This window comes from Typopeltis vanoorti, chromosome 2 (assembly GCF_054136105.1).
Source record: "Typopeltis vanoorti isolate ZY-2024b chromosome 2, IOZ_Tvanoo_1.0, whole genome shotgun sequence".
In the NCBI taxonomy this organism is placed as follows: domain Eukaryota; kingdom Metazoa; phylum Arthropoda; class Arachnida; order Uropygi; family Thelyphonidae; genus Typopeltis; species Typopeltis vanoorti.
Genome location: NC_143550.1, coordinates 119984137 through 120000333, shown reverse-complemented (window position 1 = coordinate 120000333; position 16197 = coordinate 119984137). Strand labels below are relative to the sequence as shown.

Below are 16197 nucleotides of genomic sequence, written 5' to 3'. Positions count from 1 at the left end.
AGATATGATTAATTAAGATCTATGAACCTTGAAATTTTTTGTATTGGAGCACTTGAATTTTTAAGTAATGGAAAATTGATCTAATGATGATTTTAAAAAGAAAGAGTAAAGAAGAATTTTTTTTTTCTTGCCACTTATTCAGTGAAAAATTTACTAATGGGGAATTGTCTGTAAACCAAATCCAGAATGTCATCAGTATTATCAGTCTGAAAAATTACTTTTCTTATATAGTCTTATGTGGAATATTATTCAAAAATATACATCTGAAGTATTATATATATAAATTAAAGCTTAAAAGTAAAACAAACATTAAAGCTCTAGTTAAATAATTCTTTATTTCAGTAATTATAAAACAAGCAAATATTGTGTTAACATTAATTCTATGCAAGGTTATATTCTTTCAAGTTATTTTGCAGAATAGTGTCCTTGACAGCACAAAATACCAAACGTATATTTTCTGTATCTGTTGTCCAGAACATCAGGTGTTACACATGCAGCATGCAAAGAAACAGCTATATTAAACCATTAAAATACTATTGCCAAGAAAATATTTTGTTTATGGATAATGCAATAAAGGAGATTTAAGATTGTATAATTCTACCTACCAATGAAAGTCCAATCAATATTTGCTAGAATATCCATCTATTTCAAAGTATCTACATACCAGAATGATTGTGCTGATGTGAAGAAATCACTTCATGTAATGTTTTGAAAGTCATTCAACTAGATGGTAACCAGTTTTTTTACTACCTGGTGTTGCGACCATCTTCCTTATTGGAGAACTTTAAAGCAGTACCATGCTCGGTCTATAGAGTAGAGAATAGATTATCTAACCCTCACTGAACGTCACTACTGTGCCATTCCAAAGGCAACCCTTAATGAATCTGTAGAAATTAGGTACTATAGGTTTACAGCCTTTCATAGGTAGGATGTATAGAATTCATATAAATTTATATAATTTCAAATTTATCACAGATGAAGCTCATTTGTTCATTGACTTTTCTGAAATATACTGCTAAAACAATATAAGTTTTATAAATCTGGAAAAGAGGTAAATGATAAGGTGTGCCAGGAGAAAAGCTGTTCGAAGTGCTACAGTTACATGTTGTAAATGGCACACTAGGAAAGCACAACTAAACCTAATATCAAAATCAGAGAAACTGTTCTTTAAGGAGGTTAATGTCTCTGCATTAAATGCATTCTCAATGCTGAACCTGTAAAGCATTTAACAAAACTATTATGATGGAAAGCTGGTTGATTAAATTTAAGTAGAATAAGAAAATTTAGCCAAAATATAAGATAGAAACTAAATGTTTGCTTATATCTCAGCACATAGTTGAAGCTTTGTATGTTAAATTCAGTGTGCTTCAATGTTTTCTAAGTCATTTTGTGATGGAAATAGCATTGCTTCCTTTGCTTGAATACCAATGGCATTTCCCAATCAGAGTTCTTAGTTTATGTGTTTAGCAGTTTCCAGAAACTGCAAGTAAGTAGCTCATTTGCTAATGTTCATATATCATCGAAACATGTATTTAAATAAGTTGTACCTGAACAAGAAAACATTAGTACAGTGCTGTTGTTTTCGTGCAAGTACATGAACGTTTCAAGTATTTTTGTGTTTCACAAACAGGAGTACATACAATGTTATATGAAGATAACTTCTAAATCACACATGTATGTCAGCACCTGCTGATGGGTATGACCTGCAGGTCGTACCCATCAGCAGAAGTTTTGTAATTGGCTCAGTTCAACAACATAACATCATATGATTAAAAATGAATCTTCATACTGCTGTGGAAAGCAGCATTAAAAATTGCTTTCCACAGCAGTATGAAGATTCATTTCTGATCTGATCGCAGATCAGAAAGAACTGATTGCACAGTTTGTAGGGTGCTATTCTCTACGATCAGTTCTTTGATTGCAGAGAATATCACACCATAAATACTTTTGAAGGCTATCTTACAAGTGACATTTATCTCTGATTCCTGTAAAATGAATTGCTTCGTATTAGTTGTACTGTTGGCTACTTGGCAATGTATATACCTCTAGCACATCAATCTTCCAAAATTTTCTCATACAGTAAAAGCGTATCTCATTGATCATTTTCATGATTTGCATAAGTTATAATGGTGGTCCACAAACTAGCTATCCAAAGTCTCTAGACTGGATTTTGGGCATTCAGATGAGTTGATGTATTGTATCAGGCAAATGACTGTTACAGTGTGGTGATATGCATTGCTCAGTTGTATTATCGATTCTGCAGCCTAAAGGACAGTCCAGAGGAACTAATGTGGACTATGTGTCTGGAGAGAGTGTGCATACAGGGATAAGCTGTATCTAGGGTGGTTGTTTTTGAGAACCTACTGTAAATGTGTATGTACAAACATAGTGCTATAACCAAGTATTCTAGCAGTAATGATCAGGAAAAAGGAGCAGCTATAATATTGAATACTAAACACAAGTAAAATCTTGAATGACAGGCAATATCAAGTAGAGTGATGTGAGAATATATCAGAATTTGGCAGTGTGACTCATTTATACCTATGCTCCCACTGAAGATTCTTCTGAGGGAATAGTTGAATTTTTTGAGGCATTAGAGTAGGCAGCTAACACAAAGAAAAAGTTAGTCCTTGTTATATAGATCTAAAGAGCAGAGTGGGAAATTATTATCAAACTTATAGAAATGTTTTAGGAAAATTTGGAGAAAAGAGCACAACTAATAATAATAATGATAAGTACCTGCTGTATTTCTGTTCAGGATGTGAGCTAGTTACTACTAACATGTTCCAACATAAAGATGTGCACAAATTCACATGAAGAGAAGATGCAAGAAATAAAAATATCATTGATTATGTTATTGTTGATGGGGATATCTTCATGCTGGTTCAGAACACAAGAATACACAAAGGATTTGAAATAGGAAGTGATCACCATAGTTTTGAGTAGGTAAAATTTATTATCATATTGAAAATCAGAGTGTGTAACAAAGTTTTAAAATGAATCAAAGTTGAACTGTAGACCCAAACACAAACCATTAATCATGAAAAAATGAACAGATGTGAGAACAAGAACCAAATCTTGAAGATTTGTTGGCAAACCCTAAAGAAAACATTGATTCAGCCAGAGAGGCATGTGTGGTGAGATTGTAAAGATAGAAAAATCAGAACTCCATGGTGGACTCAGGAAATTAAAGAGGCAGTTAAGGAAAAAGAAAAAAAAAAGCACATCAAAAGTTCATGCTAAGTAAGTCAGCTTGTGCTCTTAGAGAATGCAGAGAAAATTGTATGATAGCAAAGCACAGTGTAAAACTAGCTAAACAAAAGTCATTGAAGACTTGAGTAAGAACATAGAAAATAAATATCAGGAAAATGGCAAAATATTCTGGAGGTCATTGAAAAAAGCTTAGAAATGGAGGAGAGATGGAGCTCTTATTCTTTTTATAGAATACTATAAAAGGAATTAGAGATGATAAAGGTGGTGATAAAACTGAAGATAAAGTTATTCTATATATCTGAAGTAATTATTTGAAGAGCTGTTAAATGAAACAGTGACAGCACAGAATGGTGGTAAAAAAAAACATTGAAGAAGAATATAATCAGGAGTACATATCAGAATACCTGAAGTGGAAAAAACAACAAAAAATTAGACTTAGCCAGAGGGTTGAATTCCAGATGATTGGAGTAGAGCTCTCATAGTATCCATCATAAAGGGAAATGAAACTTGAACATCAAAATTAGACTAATTTCACTACCGGGTGTTCTCGGTAAGATTTATGCAAGTATACTCGAGAAAAATTGTGGAAGGGAAGCTTGCTTGGAATAAAACAAGCTGGGTTTGCGCTAAACGCATTGGCAGGATCAGATTTTCACTTGCAGCAAAGACCACATTGTTGGGTGATTTGAATTTGTGGGATTTTGTGCAGTGCGGTGGGTGTGAGATGTATATGTCGCAAAAATTAAAGGATGTGTGGAAGGAAATTGAAACTGGAGAGAGTGTGCATTAAACGTTTCAAAAGTGAGTGCCTGTTGGGTGACGAGACTGGAGCAGATATTGGCAGGGTGGACAGCATTGACGGTAGGATGAAAATTTCAGAATTAATGTCGAATGTGTGGCTGAGGAAATAGAGTAGAACGGAACGGACATAAAGAAATAGTGCACTTGAATCACTTATCCTTCACATGAGAAAGTGCAGAAGTGACAAAAGATTAGCAGGGCTGAGAAGAGGAAGAAGCAGGTGGTCCGAAGTAATAATAAAAACCTAGCCAACAAATGAGAAAAGTTAAGGAGAAAATTATCTACAGAGACTCAGTGAGTCAATTGAGTCTGATCACTGAGTCACTCAAAGATCAGACTCAGTGAGTACTTAGAGTAATAAAACTGTTTCCTCTGGGTGCAAAAAGGTAAGGTGAAAGAACTGATTGTCTTAAATGGCACAAACGATTTTAGAGGTGAGAAATATTTTATGAGGAAGGAGGTAAAGGAGTTGTTGGAAGAAGAAGAAGCAAAATTAAAGAACAAGAAGGTGAAAACTAAGTCTCCTGCCACACTATGATAAAGACAAACCAAAGAGGAGGGCGTTGGTAGCAAATGAATCAACGTGTAGATTGTGCAGAAAGAATGATGTAATTTGTGGGTCTGTGTTTGAATGGTTTAGGTGTCTTAGAGAGATAGCTTTGTTCACTGAGCATGCTAAACCACAAATTCAGGAAAACTTAAGCAATTGGGGTGGAAACAGGAGAGTTTATGTGAAGGCACCCATGAGTGAGTGTAAGAATGAGTAAGTGCAGAATCTAGTCTTTCAAGCAAAAATATTGAATAAGGTAGTTTAGGAAGTAAAGGTGGGTGGGTACCTAAAAGGATGCTGCAGTTTCTATATACTAATGCCAGAAGTATCAGGAACGAGAAGGGGGAGTTTCTGACATTGGTTAGAGCAACCTTGCCAAAATGATATGCATTAGTGAGACTTGGCTATCAGCAGATGATGTAGTTACAGGGATATAATGTGAAGGGTTTGGTGTTTTCAAGGAAGATAGTGAAGATAGGATTTGATTGGGTGGGGGGGGGGATTCTGCTGATAATAGCAGATGACTTGCATCTAAAAAGGATAAGGAGGGTGGATGTTCATTTGAAGCAGTCTGGTGTGAGATCAAGGCCAGTAAGACAAAATATACAGGTTGAGTGGTTATTATGAAGAATTTCAACTACAGAGATATAGACTAGAAGGAAGAAACATCACATGGAATTCATACACCTACTGAGAGAGAATTACTTGAGGCAGCATGTGATGGAAGAAACTAGGGGTGTGAGAGTATTGGACCTGGTCACAAGATCAGAAGTGCTATCCATAACCAAGGTGGTCACATTGCTTCCAATTGGCAAAAGTGACCATTTTGGTCTTGACTTGGTAGATTGTAAAACATTGAGGAATATTCTGTCAAGAAGAGTTAAATGTGGAACTATAAAGCAGGCGATTATGACAAGCTTAGGAGGAAACTTAAATTTGTGTCATGGCATAAAACACTGCAGGGGAAGGATGTGAGTAGTGCATGGGAGATAAAGGGTCATGTAGAGGAAGCAATATTAAATTGTATGCCTAAGGTAAGGAGGGTTAATCAGGTAGGAGTTAGGTGGATGAATAATGTCATTAAGCATGAGTTATAGAAGAAGAAAATGCTGTGGAGGGTATACAAGGAAAAAGGTGACCATGTCAAGGAAGACAAAATCAGATCGAGAAGAAATCCGAAAGAGTGCTTTGGTTATGTGGCAAGTAAGAGGAGAATGACTATGGAAGATTAACCTTAATGAGTAATGACGATCATGAAGTGACAGAAGCAGATAAAATAATTGAGTTACTGAGTGACCACTTTACAAGGGGTATCATTCAAGTGAGGTTACTGCTGTAATAACATGTGGGAACAGAGGCGGATGAATTGGAGGTTCTTAGGATATTGCAGAATCTCATGTAAATACAGCTCTGGGGATAAATTGGATATCAGCTTGCATTTTACTAGAACGTGCAGAACTGGCAATCTCTGACTGGAATCTTTAAGTCTCAGCTCTGGTAGAGTTCCAAGGGAGTGGAAGGACAAAATACAGTAGATTCCAGTTAATTGGGGCAGCCATTTATTTTGGACAAATATTGAAGAACAGAAACAAATCTAGAATATAACTTAAAGTTGCTTTGCTTATTTGGGCCACCTTGTTGCTTTATTGGTAGATTGGCTATAGATGGCACACATGTAGTGAGTTGAGTAGAGCGTGTTGTCAGTCAGTGCTGGAATACAGAGCAAAGAGGACAGTGACTGCTAGGTAATGTACTTTTGAATAAAACAGGAGTGTGTTAATTTTTTTAGTAAAAAGTGTAACAAACAATGTAGCAATTTTATTTATTTTTTATAAGGCCCCTGTCAAGATGCCAAGGAAAGATCTAATGTTAGCAGATAAAATCACTTTACTTGACAAAATAAAAATCCAACCGTCTAACACCAGTCATCTTCAGCTTGTAGAGATCACTGATGTTCTTCCAAAATTTCACATTTGTTAGGCCAGCAGGACAAATAGCTAGAAGAACTGGCATTGCACAGTGGACAACAGGGAAAATCCCAAAGATGGAAGTGAGAATGCAAGAATCCAGACATTGAGGAGGCTCTCAATGTCTGGTTGAGAGCCGCCTCAATATGTCTGACCCTCTGGATTTTCCATGAAGATCCTTCATGGAAAATCCAGAGGGTCAGACATATTTGACAAAGTAAATTCATGTCTAGAAAATCAACAACTAGATTTTAGTAAGCTCATCAGTGTTTGCACAGATGGAGCACCGTCAATGGTAGGTAGAGTTTCTGGGAGACAGTAACTTTACTTGAAAGGTTTTTAGGTCGTTCTGTACTAAAGCATCACTGTATTATACATGAAGAATCTCTGTGTGGAAAAACTCTAAATTGGATACCAGTTGTAAAGTGTGTGAATAAAATTAGAGCAAGAGGGTTAAACAGAAGAGAATTCAGAGAATATTGTGAACTGCTAGATATGGAATATGGTGATCTCATCCTTCATCGTGAGGTGCACTGGCTTTCTAAAGGACAAGTTCTCAGTAGATTTTGGAAGCTGAAAGAAAGTGTTTCTGGAGGAGAAGGATGAGCTGCATGAGGAAAAGCCCTGTTGTGTGATGAGAAATGGCTATTTGATTTAGCATTTTTAGTTGATGTTACCAGCCATCTCAATGATCTAAATTTGAAACTGCAGGGCAAGAACAAATTGTTTTCTAGCTTAGTAAATGACATTAGTGCATTCAAAATTAAATTAAAACTGTTCCTCCCCCAGTTAGAAAACAGGGATTTAAGTCAATTTCCACATTTAAAAGAACATAGTGAATCTGTTGAAGATAATGGCAACTTTACAGAATATACTGTGAAACTCAGATTATTGCAAGAGTCCTTTAACAGTCGTTTTAGCAATTTTGTCGAAAAATACTGCATACTTGTATTTATAAATCATTTTCGCTTACTGAACAAAAAATCTGACTATGCCTAGTAACATATAAATGGAACTTATTGATCTCGAAACCAATTCTTTATTGAAAATGAAATTTAATGAACTTCCATCACTCCCAGATGCTTCTGATATAATTAATTTCTGGCGATCGTTGCCCTGTGAATATTTTCCAGACCTGAGAAAATTTGCTCAGAGTTATATCAGTCGTTTTGGAACTACATACAGATGCAAACAAGCATTTTCATGAATGAAAATGATTAAAAACAAACTACAGTCGCAACTGACTGATTCAAATTTGAAAAACTGTTTGATGCTTTTTGTAACTGATTTAACTCCAAACATTACAAGCTTAGCAAAAGCAAAGCAATTTCAGAAGTCTGAATAAAATAATTAATGTTTATCTTGTCTTTATATGAAATCCTTTTATTTAAAACTGCTAAAAGTGTCTATATAATAAATCATTTTATGCATTAAATATATCCATATAACCATATTTTAAAAGGCCTGAAAGAGGCTAGGAATAAGAAAAGTCTCATTGACTATGTTATTGTTGATAGTGATGTTTTCTCCTTGGTGCAGGACACCAGAGTGTACAGAGGATTTGAAATTGGAAGTGATCACTATTCAGTCTTGAGCAGGATAAAATTGAATTTCATATTGAAAAGAATAACATGTAAGAAAGTTTTAAAGCGAATAAAAGTTGAGCAGCTCTCAGATGTGAACTGTAGACTAAAATACAGAAATATTATTGAAAAGAAAATGAAAGAGTTTGAGAACAGGAATCAAACCTTGGAGATTCAGTGGCAAACTCTGAAGGAAACATTGATTGATTCTGCCAGGGAGGCATGTGGTGAGGTTGTGTGCAAGGATAAAAAAATCAGAACTCCCTGGTGGACACAGGAAGTTAAAGAGGCAGTGAAGGAAAAGAAGAAAGCATATCAAAAGTTCCTGGCAAATAAGTCAGCTTTTACTCTTACAGAATACAGACAAATGTAAGAAAGCTAAACAGTGTGTAAAACTAGCTAAACAAAAGTCATGGGAGGACTTTGGCAAGAATATAGAAAATAAATATCAAGAAGGTGGATAATATTCTGGAGGTTGTTGAAGAAGCTTAGGAATGGAGGAAAGAGTGCTGTAAAAGGAATTAGAGATGATAAAGGTGAAATGAAAACAGGAGAAAAAGATATCCTTGAAGTATGGAGTAATTACTTTGAAAAACTGCTAAATGAAACAAGCAGTGATGACAGCACAGTGATAAAAAAACACTGACCAGGCATGCAGTCAGGAATACGTATCCATACTTGAAGTCAAAAAAGCCATCAAAGGCTTGAAATGTGGAAAGGCAGCAGGAGTAGATGATATTCAACCAGAAATGCTGAAGTATGGTGGTATAAGAGTCTTACAGTGGCTGCACTGCATAGTTCAGAAAGCCTGGACAGAGGGACGAATTCCCGATGATTGGAGTAGAGCTCTCATAGTACCCATATATAAAAAGGGAAATAAAACTGAATGTGAGAATTACAGAGGTATTTCCCTACTGAGTGTTCCTGGCAAGATCTATGCAAGTATACTTGAGAAACGGTTGAGAAGAATTGTGGAAGAAAAGCTTGGTGAAGAACAAGCTGGATTCATGCCAAATAGAGGCTGTCAGGATCAGATCTTCACTTTACGACAAATAGTCGAGAAAGCATGGGAATATAACAAAGATCTGTATTTAAGTTTTGTCGATTTGGAAAAGGCATATGACAAGGTGCCAAGAGAGAAGCTATTCAATACGCTGCAGTTATATGGTGTGAATGGGGCATTATATCAAGCAATACTTAGTCTTTATTTGAGTAATAAATCTGGTGTGAGACAAGGATGTACATTATCCCCTCTGTTATTCATTATCTATATGGATCACATTATGAAGGAATGTGGTATTAAACCTGATATCAAAATTGGAGATGTTAATGTCAGCTCTTTGCTTTATGCAGATGATGTTATACTTCTAAATAAATCCGCTACAAGTCTGCAAGATTCTCTGACTAAATTGAATAGCTGTTGTAATAGATATGGTATGAAGGTCAGCAATAAAAAGACAAAGACAATGAAAATAGGCAGAATCATTGAAAATGTCAACTGTGTTGTGAATGGAGAACCTATGGAACAAGTAAAACATTTCAGCTACTTAGGCACAATTTTTACTGAAGATGGTAAACTAAATATAGAAATAGACAACAGAATCAGCAAAGCTGGTATCGTGGGAAGTCAATTGAATAAATTCATATGGAATAAGAAAGAAATTAGTCGGAACACTAAATTAGCTGTATACAAGACAGTGTTCAAACCAATTTTAACTTATGGATCTGAGAGCTGGGTCAGAAGTAAAACACTTGACCAAAGACTAGAGACCGCAGATATGAGAGTCCTGAGAAAGATTAGAGGCGTGAACAGATGGCATCAATGGCAATATCATATTAAAAATGAGGATATTAGGAAAGAACTTGACATTGTCAGCATCCAGGAATGCGTTAGCAGAGCTAATCTCAGATGGTATGGTCACTTAAATAGAATGGGAGAGGAAAGATTAGCAAAACAAGTGTTCTCTGCCAGGTTGGCAGGAAAACGACCCAGAGGAAGACCAAGATATAGGTGGATTGATACGGTACAAAGTGCCTTAGACGATAGAAATATAAGATCTGATAATGTTAGAGTCTTGACAAGTAACAGACGGATTTGGAGGAAAATTGTAGATAGGAAGTTAGTAATGATGTAATTTTTTCATGTAGTACTGTCATATCCTGTACACCCCTTGAGGGTACATGGCAGGAATTTGATGATGATGAAAAGTGGTATAAGTTTGTATGGCGCATCTTAACTAAAAAATGAAAAAATTGACGCATGACATACAGGGTGTTCGGGATAAATTTGACAGTTTCGTAAGGAAAAAGAAAATCTTCTTTGTATCTATTAAATTTAATGAATTGACAAAAAACATTACAGGCAGAGTTAATTACAATACTATCAACAAGATTTACTCAAAATAACCACCATTAGCATCGATCACAGCTTCAATCCTGCTTCGGAACCTCGAACAAGCTGATGCTACAGTCTCCCTGGGAAGGGCCGCAAAAACTGTTTTAATTTTATCCATTAACTGGGCTTTTGTATTACTGGAAGTGCGATTGGTGTCTTTTTCAACTGCGCCCCATACAAAATAATCCATGGGGTTAAGGTCTGGGGAGTTTGGAGGCCAAACATTTGGACTGGTGAAGTCGTAGAAATTTTCAGACAACCATTTTTGACTTTTCCCAGAGGTGTGGCAAGGGGCCGAATCCTGCTGCCATACATACGGCCTACCATTGGCTACCCTTGTTATCCAGGGCTTGACTACAGTGTTTAGCAACTCCACGTAGCCATCTGAAGTCAACCTGAGGCCCTCTTGGAAAAAATGCGGAGGCATCACATTGCCTTCAGAGGATACACATCCGAAAACCATCACAGTTTGGGGAAATTTAGTCTGCATTACATGAGGAATGTCCTTTGTACTGTATGCAAGCCATCTGTTATTCTGCGTGTTGTGTTTTTGATCCTGGCAAAAGTTTTTCTCATCGGAAAAGAACCAGATTGTTTGTGGTTCCGCAGGATGTTTCACTCTGCTTAGAAGTTTCTTCGCGTTTATCAAACGTTTTTCACGGGCCTTTTCTGTAAGCAGCTGACCTTTGCGGCGCTTGTATGAGTAGTAGCGGAGGTCTTCATTGAGTGCAAGCTTCATAGTAGAGGCTGCAACATTCATTTCACGTCACAAAGCCCGAATTCCAATGCCAGGGTTCTTCAACACCTGTTCCTGCAGATTTGCGAGGAATTCTGCTGTACGAACGCAATCAGATCGTCTGCTAGGGATCTTTCTTCTTGCTACATCCTCGTAGTCACCATTGCAAGTCTCTAGTTCATGCCTGATTGTTTTTACTGTATTCAGGGAGCATTGGGCAGCAGTCGAAATATCCTTATTTTGATGGCCGGCACGAATCATCATGATACAAGTTATTCTCTTCCATGATTCAGGTGGGTTCCAGCTATCCATCCTTTCTGACATCTTGTATATGAATGAAGAAGGGTCCAACCTTTTAAATGAAGAGAAGTGTGTGTTAATACATGTAACTTACGGAAAAATATAATTAATTATAAATATGTCAAATTTATCCCGAACACCCTGTATAAAAGGTTGGCCACCCCTGCCTTAAAGGGTACATATCAAGAATTTAATGATGTATTTATAAATGAATCAATTTCTTTAAGAAAATTAAATTTTTGCAGAGTTATCTCAGAAACACAAAAATGACTTCCATTGAATATAAAAATAAAATCCAGTTTATTTTAGAAGTGACACGTTCTTCATGACAGGTTAAGGAAACTTTTCTGTGTTTCCTTTTTTCTCTGCACATTCTCATCAAGTTGGTTTTCTTTACTGTGGGAGGAATAGTATCTGGAAAGTGATAGGCAGTAAGCCTAAAAGGAGTTTGACTGGATGGCATAGAATAACCATGAATATTCACAAATGAATTGTAATTTCCAATTCACTGATTCCATTCAGAAATCAGTGAGCTTTTTTGATTGACCTGATTTTTCTTATGGAATGCATAAATTCCATATAGCTAAAGAGATTGAAATATATTTTCTTGTAATATTATAATTGTTTTTATAATCAGCTGCAGTGTGGAGGGATGAAAACAGCTTTGTTCTTATGTTGGCATTTCTTCATTTGAGATGAATGAACTGTTGAAAGTAATCACATCACATGTCATGTTTCTGTTTCATTTCAAGTCACAAATAAATAACTTCCAGTTCTCCAAAAGACAAATACGTGAATAACTTCATATTCATGTCTCAACCATACACCACCCCACCAATAAGAATCTAAATCATATCTTAAGCAATGCCCAAAACACAAAATAAAGGAATGATGATGGCCATACAAGTATATTTATTTGAATTCTTAAAATTAAGAAAAAAACATGGAAGTAAACTTGAGGAAAATTTATTTGGTCTAATGGCATATCCAAATATATTTGGGTAAATCTGTTAAGTAGTTAAACTACTCAATTCGTTAATTAAAAAATAGTCTCCAATCTGTCAGCTGTTTTAAACAATGTGTCGGTTTCATTTCTCCATAATCATATTTGACAAGCAGAGATGAGTGGTAGCTCCACTGTACAAAACCCTGATCAGAGCACATTACTGTGTTAGATCTGGACACTGGGATTTGAAGGGCTTGAAGTAACTGGAAAAAGAGTACAGGGGTGGATAACAAAAGTGATATTCGTGCTGCAGAATGTTAGTTATGATAATGGGCTTCAGGGTATGTAATCTGCAAAATCTGGAGAGAAAAATTATGTGATTCAGACATTGGTATTAACTGGACTGACAATGAGATATTTTATGGTAGAATGAGAAAGAACAGGAGCAAGATGCCATTCTTTGAAACAAGTCAAGTTTTTGTGTTAATGAGAATGGTAGGAGCATGGAATCCACTGACAGAGGGTGGCGATTCTGGCAGAAATGCTTATACCTTGGTTTTTTCACGAAATTACAACTTATAATCAATATTAATTATGATAACTTTAATACTTTCTATATTTTGGCAGCATTACATTGCATCATCAAGGAACAAGCTACATGCTCTTGCACTCACAAAGGTAAATTGAATCTACGCTGTTAATTGATCTTTAACTTAGCCTGACCTCTAGCGGTTAAAAAAAAAATACAATTTACCCTACTAAAGTCCTTCCATACTAAGATTTTCTTCTGGACTTGTATAGTTCAGGTTGCTATTGAATGGTTAAAAAAAAATTTCACCAAGTTGTCTTGTATTGAGATTATTCTTTGGCTTGTTCTGATTGCTATAATGGTTGCAAATGGGTCCTCCACATTCTTGGAATGGTTAGACCATTGTTTTTGTTCAGGTTAGGATTGTCTTTGAGCATTTCACATGCTTCTTTAAATTTCCTCTCAAACCAGGTTTTGGTGCAGTGTAGGGACTTGGTACCTTTCCAAACAATTCTGTGGTATGTCTCGATTGCTTGGTCTGAAAGGCCGGTTTTTCTAAAATGGAGGTATGTAATGTGTCGTTTGTGTTCGTCCTTCCTAATTGGGATGGTTCGCCCTGTTTCTCCTATGTATGGTAGGTTACATGTGCATTGTGTTTTGTAAACCCCTGGGTGGGCTAGATGTGGAAGAGGATCTTTGGAAGAACTGAGTAGGTGTCTTAATTTTGTTGGGGGTTTGATGTTGTATTTGTGTAAACCATTTTATATATAAAGGACACATCAGAAAAATTAACAAAAAATTGAGAAATACAACCTTACAACCACACTTACAGACCACATAAAAAAAAAAAACTGGCACCCCTTATCTACTCCACTAAGACCAGTTACATTCCCTAGACCTACCAAGTCCTTTGCAGTTGCAAACTGTCCTACTACAGCCAAACAGGCAGGACAGCCAATATCAGAATTTCTGAACACATGGACTACATCTGTTTCCATGATTACAGCTACTCTGGACTTACTGACCATGCTTTGGACACACTCACCACAGGATACACTGGAAAAGGACCACTCTACTGTACTGCAACAAATACAAATATGAAAAGCTATTTATGGAATCTGCCCCAATCGCTGAAAACTTTCCAAACCTCAACAAATTTGTTGGAAGTTTTTTTCACTTGGTTAGAATATAATAAATTTAGTTTAATCCTTTATCCAAGTGTAAGCAAACAAAGTTTGCACCTGAAGTATCTTCAGGACTGAGGCAACTCATGGTAAAGGTGTACCAAGCTCATGTATAATGCATAGCATTATTCATGTCCACAAGGAGATGTGCTTTGCATTATGGGAGATACTAAGACAAGGAGTGCTGAGAGCTTGGTCCACCTTTACCACGAGTTGCCTCAGTCCTGAAGATACTTCAGGTGCAAACTTTGTTTGCTTACACTTGGATAAAGGATTAAACTAAATTTATTATACTCAACAAATTTGGGTGCATGAAACTGCCCCAAATTTGGGAAGCATTTATCCTTGGACTTCAGTCCAATGGCCAAGCCCACCTAATTTAGCACACTAGGGGATGCCATTTAGGACTCTAGGCTTGACTTTGGTTGCCTTTCTTCAGCCTCATTTACCCAGTATTAGTGCTTGCATGCACATATCATTGTTTTGTGATCCCTAATGGTAATGTAATGTTGCCAAAATATAGAAAGTATTAATTAAAGTTATCATAATTAATATTGGTTATACATTGTAATTTTCAGAAAAATAATAGTAATGAGAGGGTGGTGAGAGTGAGTGCAAGCAGTTCATGAGTTTAAAGTGCATATGATATTTTGTGTTGTCTAGGTCAAACCTCCCATGAAGTCTTATGACTCCATGGAAACTGAAATGATAATAAACATTGAATAAATAGGTTCATTCATGACAAATTTATTGTGAAATTTTTGACTCAGTATGACATTTCCAATTCAGGACATGAGAAGTAGAAGTGTGTTCGATATGGAGAAAAGGATGTTGGAAGTTTTAGGATTAAACTAAATTTATTATGGAGAAAAGGATGGGATTGTTTAAATTTGATATAAAGTGAAAATAGAGATTCTTATATGGTTTAAAAACAAACAAAAAAAACAAAACAAAACAAACCTGTTGCACAAGTAAAATGGGAATAAATTCCACGACCTGGGTCAGGATTCTTGGCAAGATAAATTTTCAAAATAAATTCCCGTGCTGCAACATCATCCTGTTTGGGACCTAGGTTAATGAAAGTAAGTATAATTTTTACAAATTTTATATTAAAAACAAAAACTTAAAGAGTGTTATTTATTTATATAAAGAGGATTAATTTATTTTTCTTCCACAGAAAAAGCACTTTGAGACCAAACACTAAAAATTATCAAATAATTTATTCAATTAATTATCAAATAATTCTAAGCTACCTATTGTAATGCGTTTTGTGTTGGAGTGCCATTAAAGCTTTACAGTCTTGTGATTTGGTGATTGACAATTAAGATTTGAAAATTTCATATTCGTGATATATATGGAATGAATTTTTCATGTCAGGAAACTGCTTTAGCCAAATAATTTGCAGATGACAAATTGCATATAAAAGTACCTGCAAAAAAAGGCAGTCTGTGAATATATCCCTAATGGTGGAGGCTGAGAAAAGTGATATTAGTTACCTCAGTAGAGGCATCATCTGTAGAACCCAAACATCTTAGACATCTCTAAAGGTATCATACTGTATAGGTTACACATAGACACAGTTTCAAAATTAATTAAGTTAGATCAAGTACAAATATTTAGATTTACATATCAATGATTATTGTCAGTATAATACAGTTGGAAATTGAAAAATTAAACAACAATGAAGGTATGTGGAGAATGGAATCTTTCCTTATATGCAGTTGTGAGACAGCCAGTTTCAAGTCTATAAATTCAATTAGCTCTGTGATGCCATCTCCAAAAGATACAACTCCATCTCTACTGCTACTTGTAGTCTATTCAGTCCCATGCAACTGCAAGTGATTCTATTTTGGAGCAAACAGACCGATCTGTTTCTAGGTGACAATGCACCTTGTCATCAAGAAACAGAACAAATCAGGTCTAGCAGAACATGGGATTACTAATACTAGCCACAGAATCCTTTGGAATGATGTCAAATTAATATACAGCAGAT

General features: G+C 35.8%; 1 protein-coding gene across 1 annotated transcript in view; it reads right to left on the bottom strand.

The window, feature by feature from the left end:
• Positions 1-380: 380 nt before the first annotated feature.
• LOC150109382 (G protein alpha q subunit-like) overlaps positions 381-16197 on the bottom strand; it is a 79068-nt gene continuing 63251 nt past the window's right edge. Inside the window, exons 7-8 of the mRNA XM_090407798.1 lie at positions 15165-15272; positions 381-463 (exon numbers count right to left, since the gene is read on the bottom strand). Coding sequence (XP_090263924.1) covers positions 381-463; positions 15165-15272 — 191 coding nt within the window. The remainder of the gene's footprint in view (positions 464-15164; positions 15273-16197) is intronic.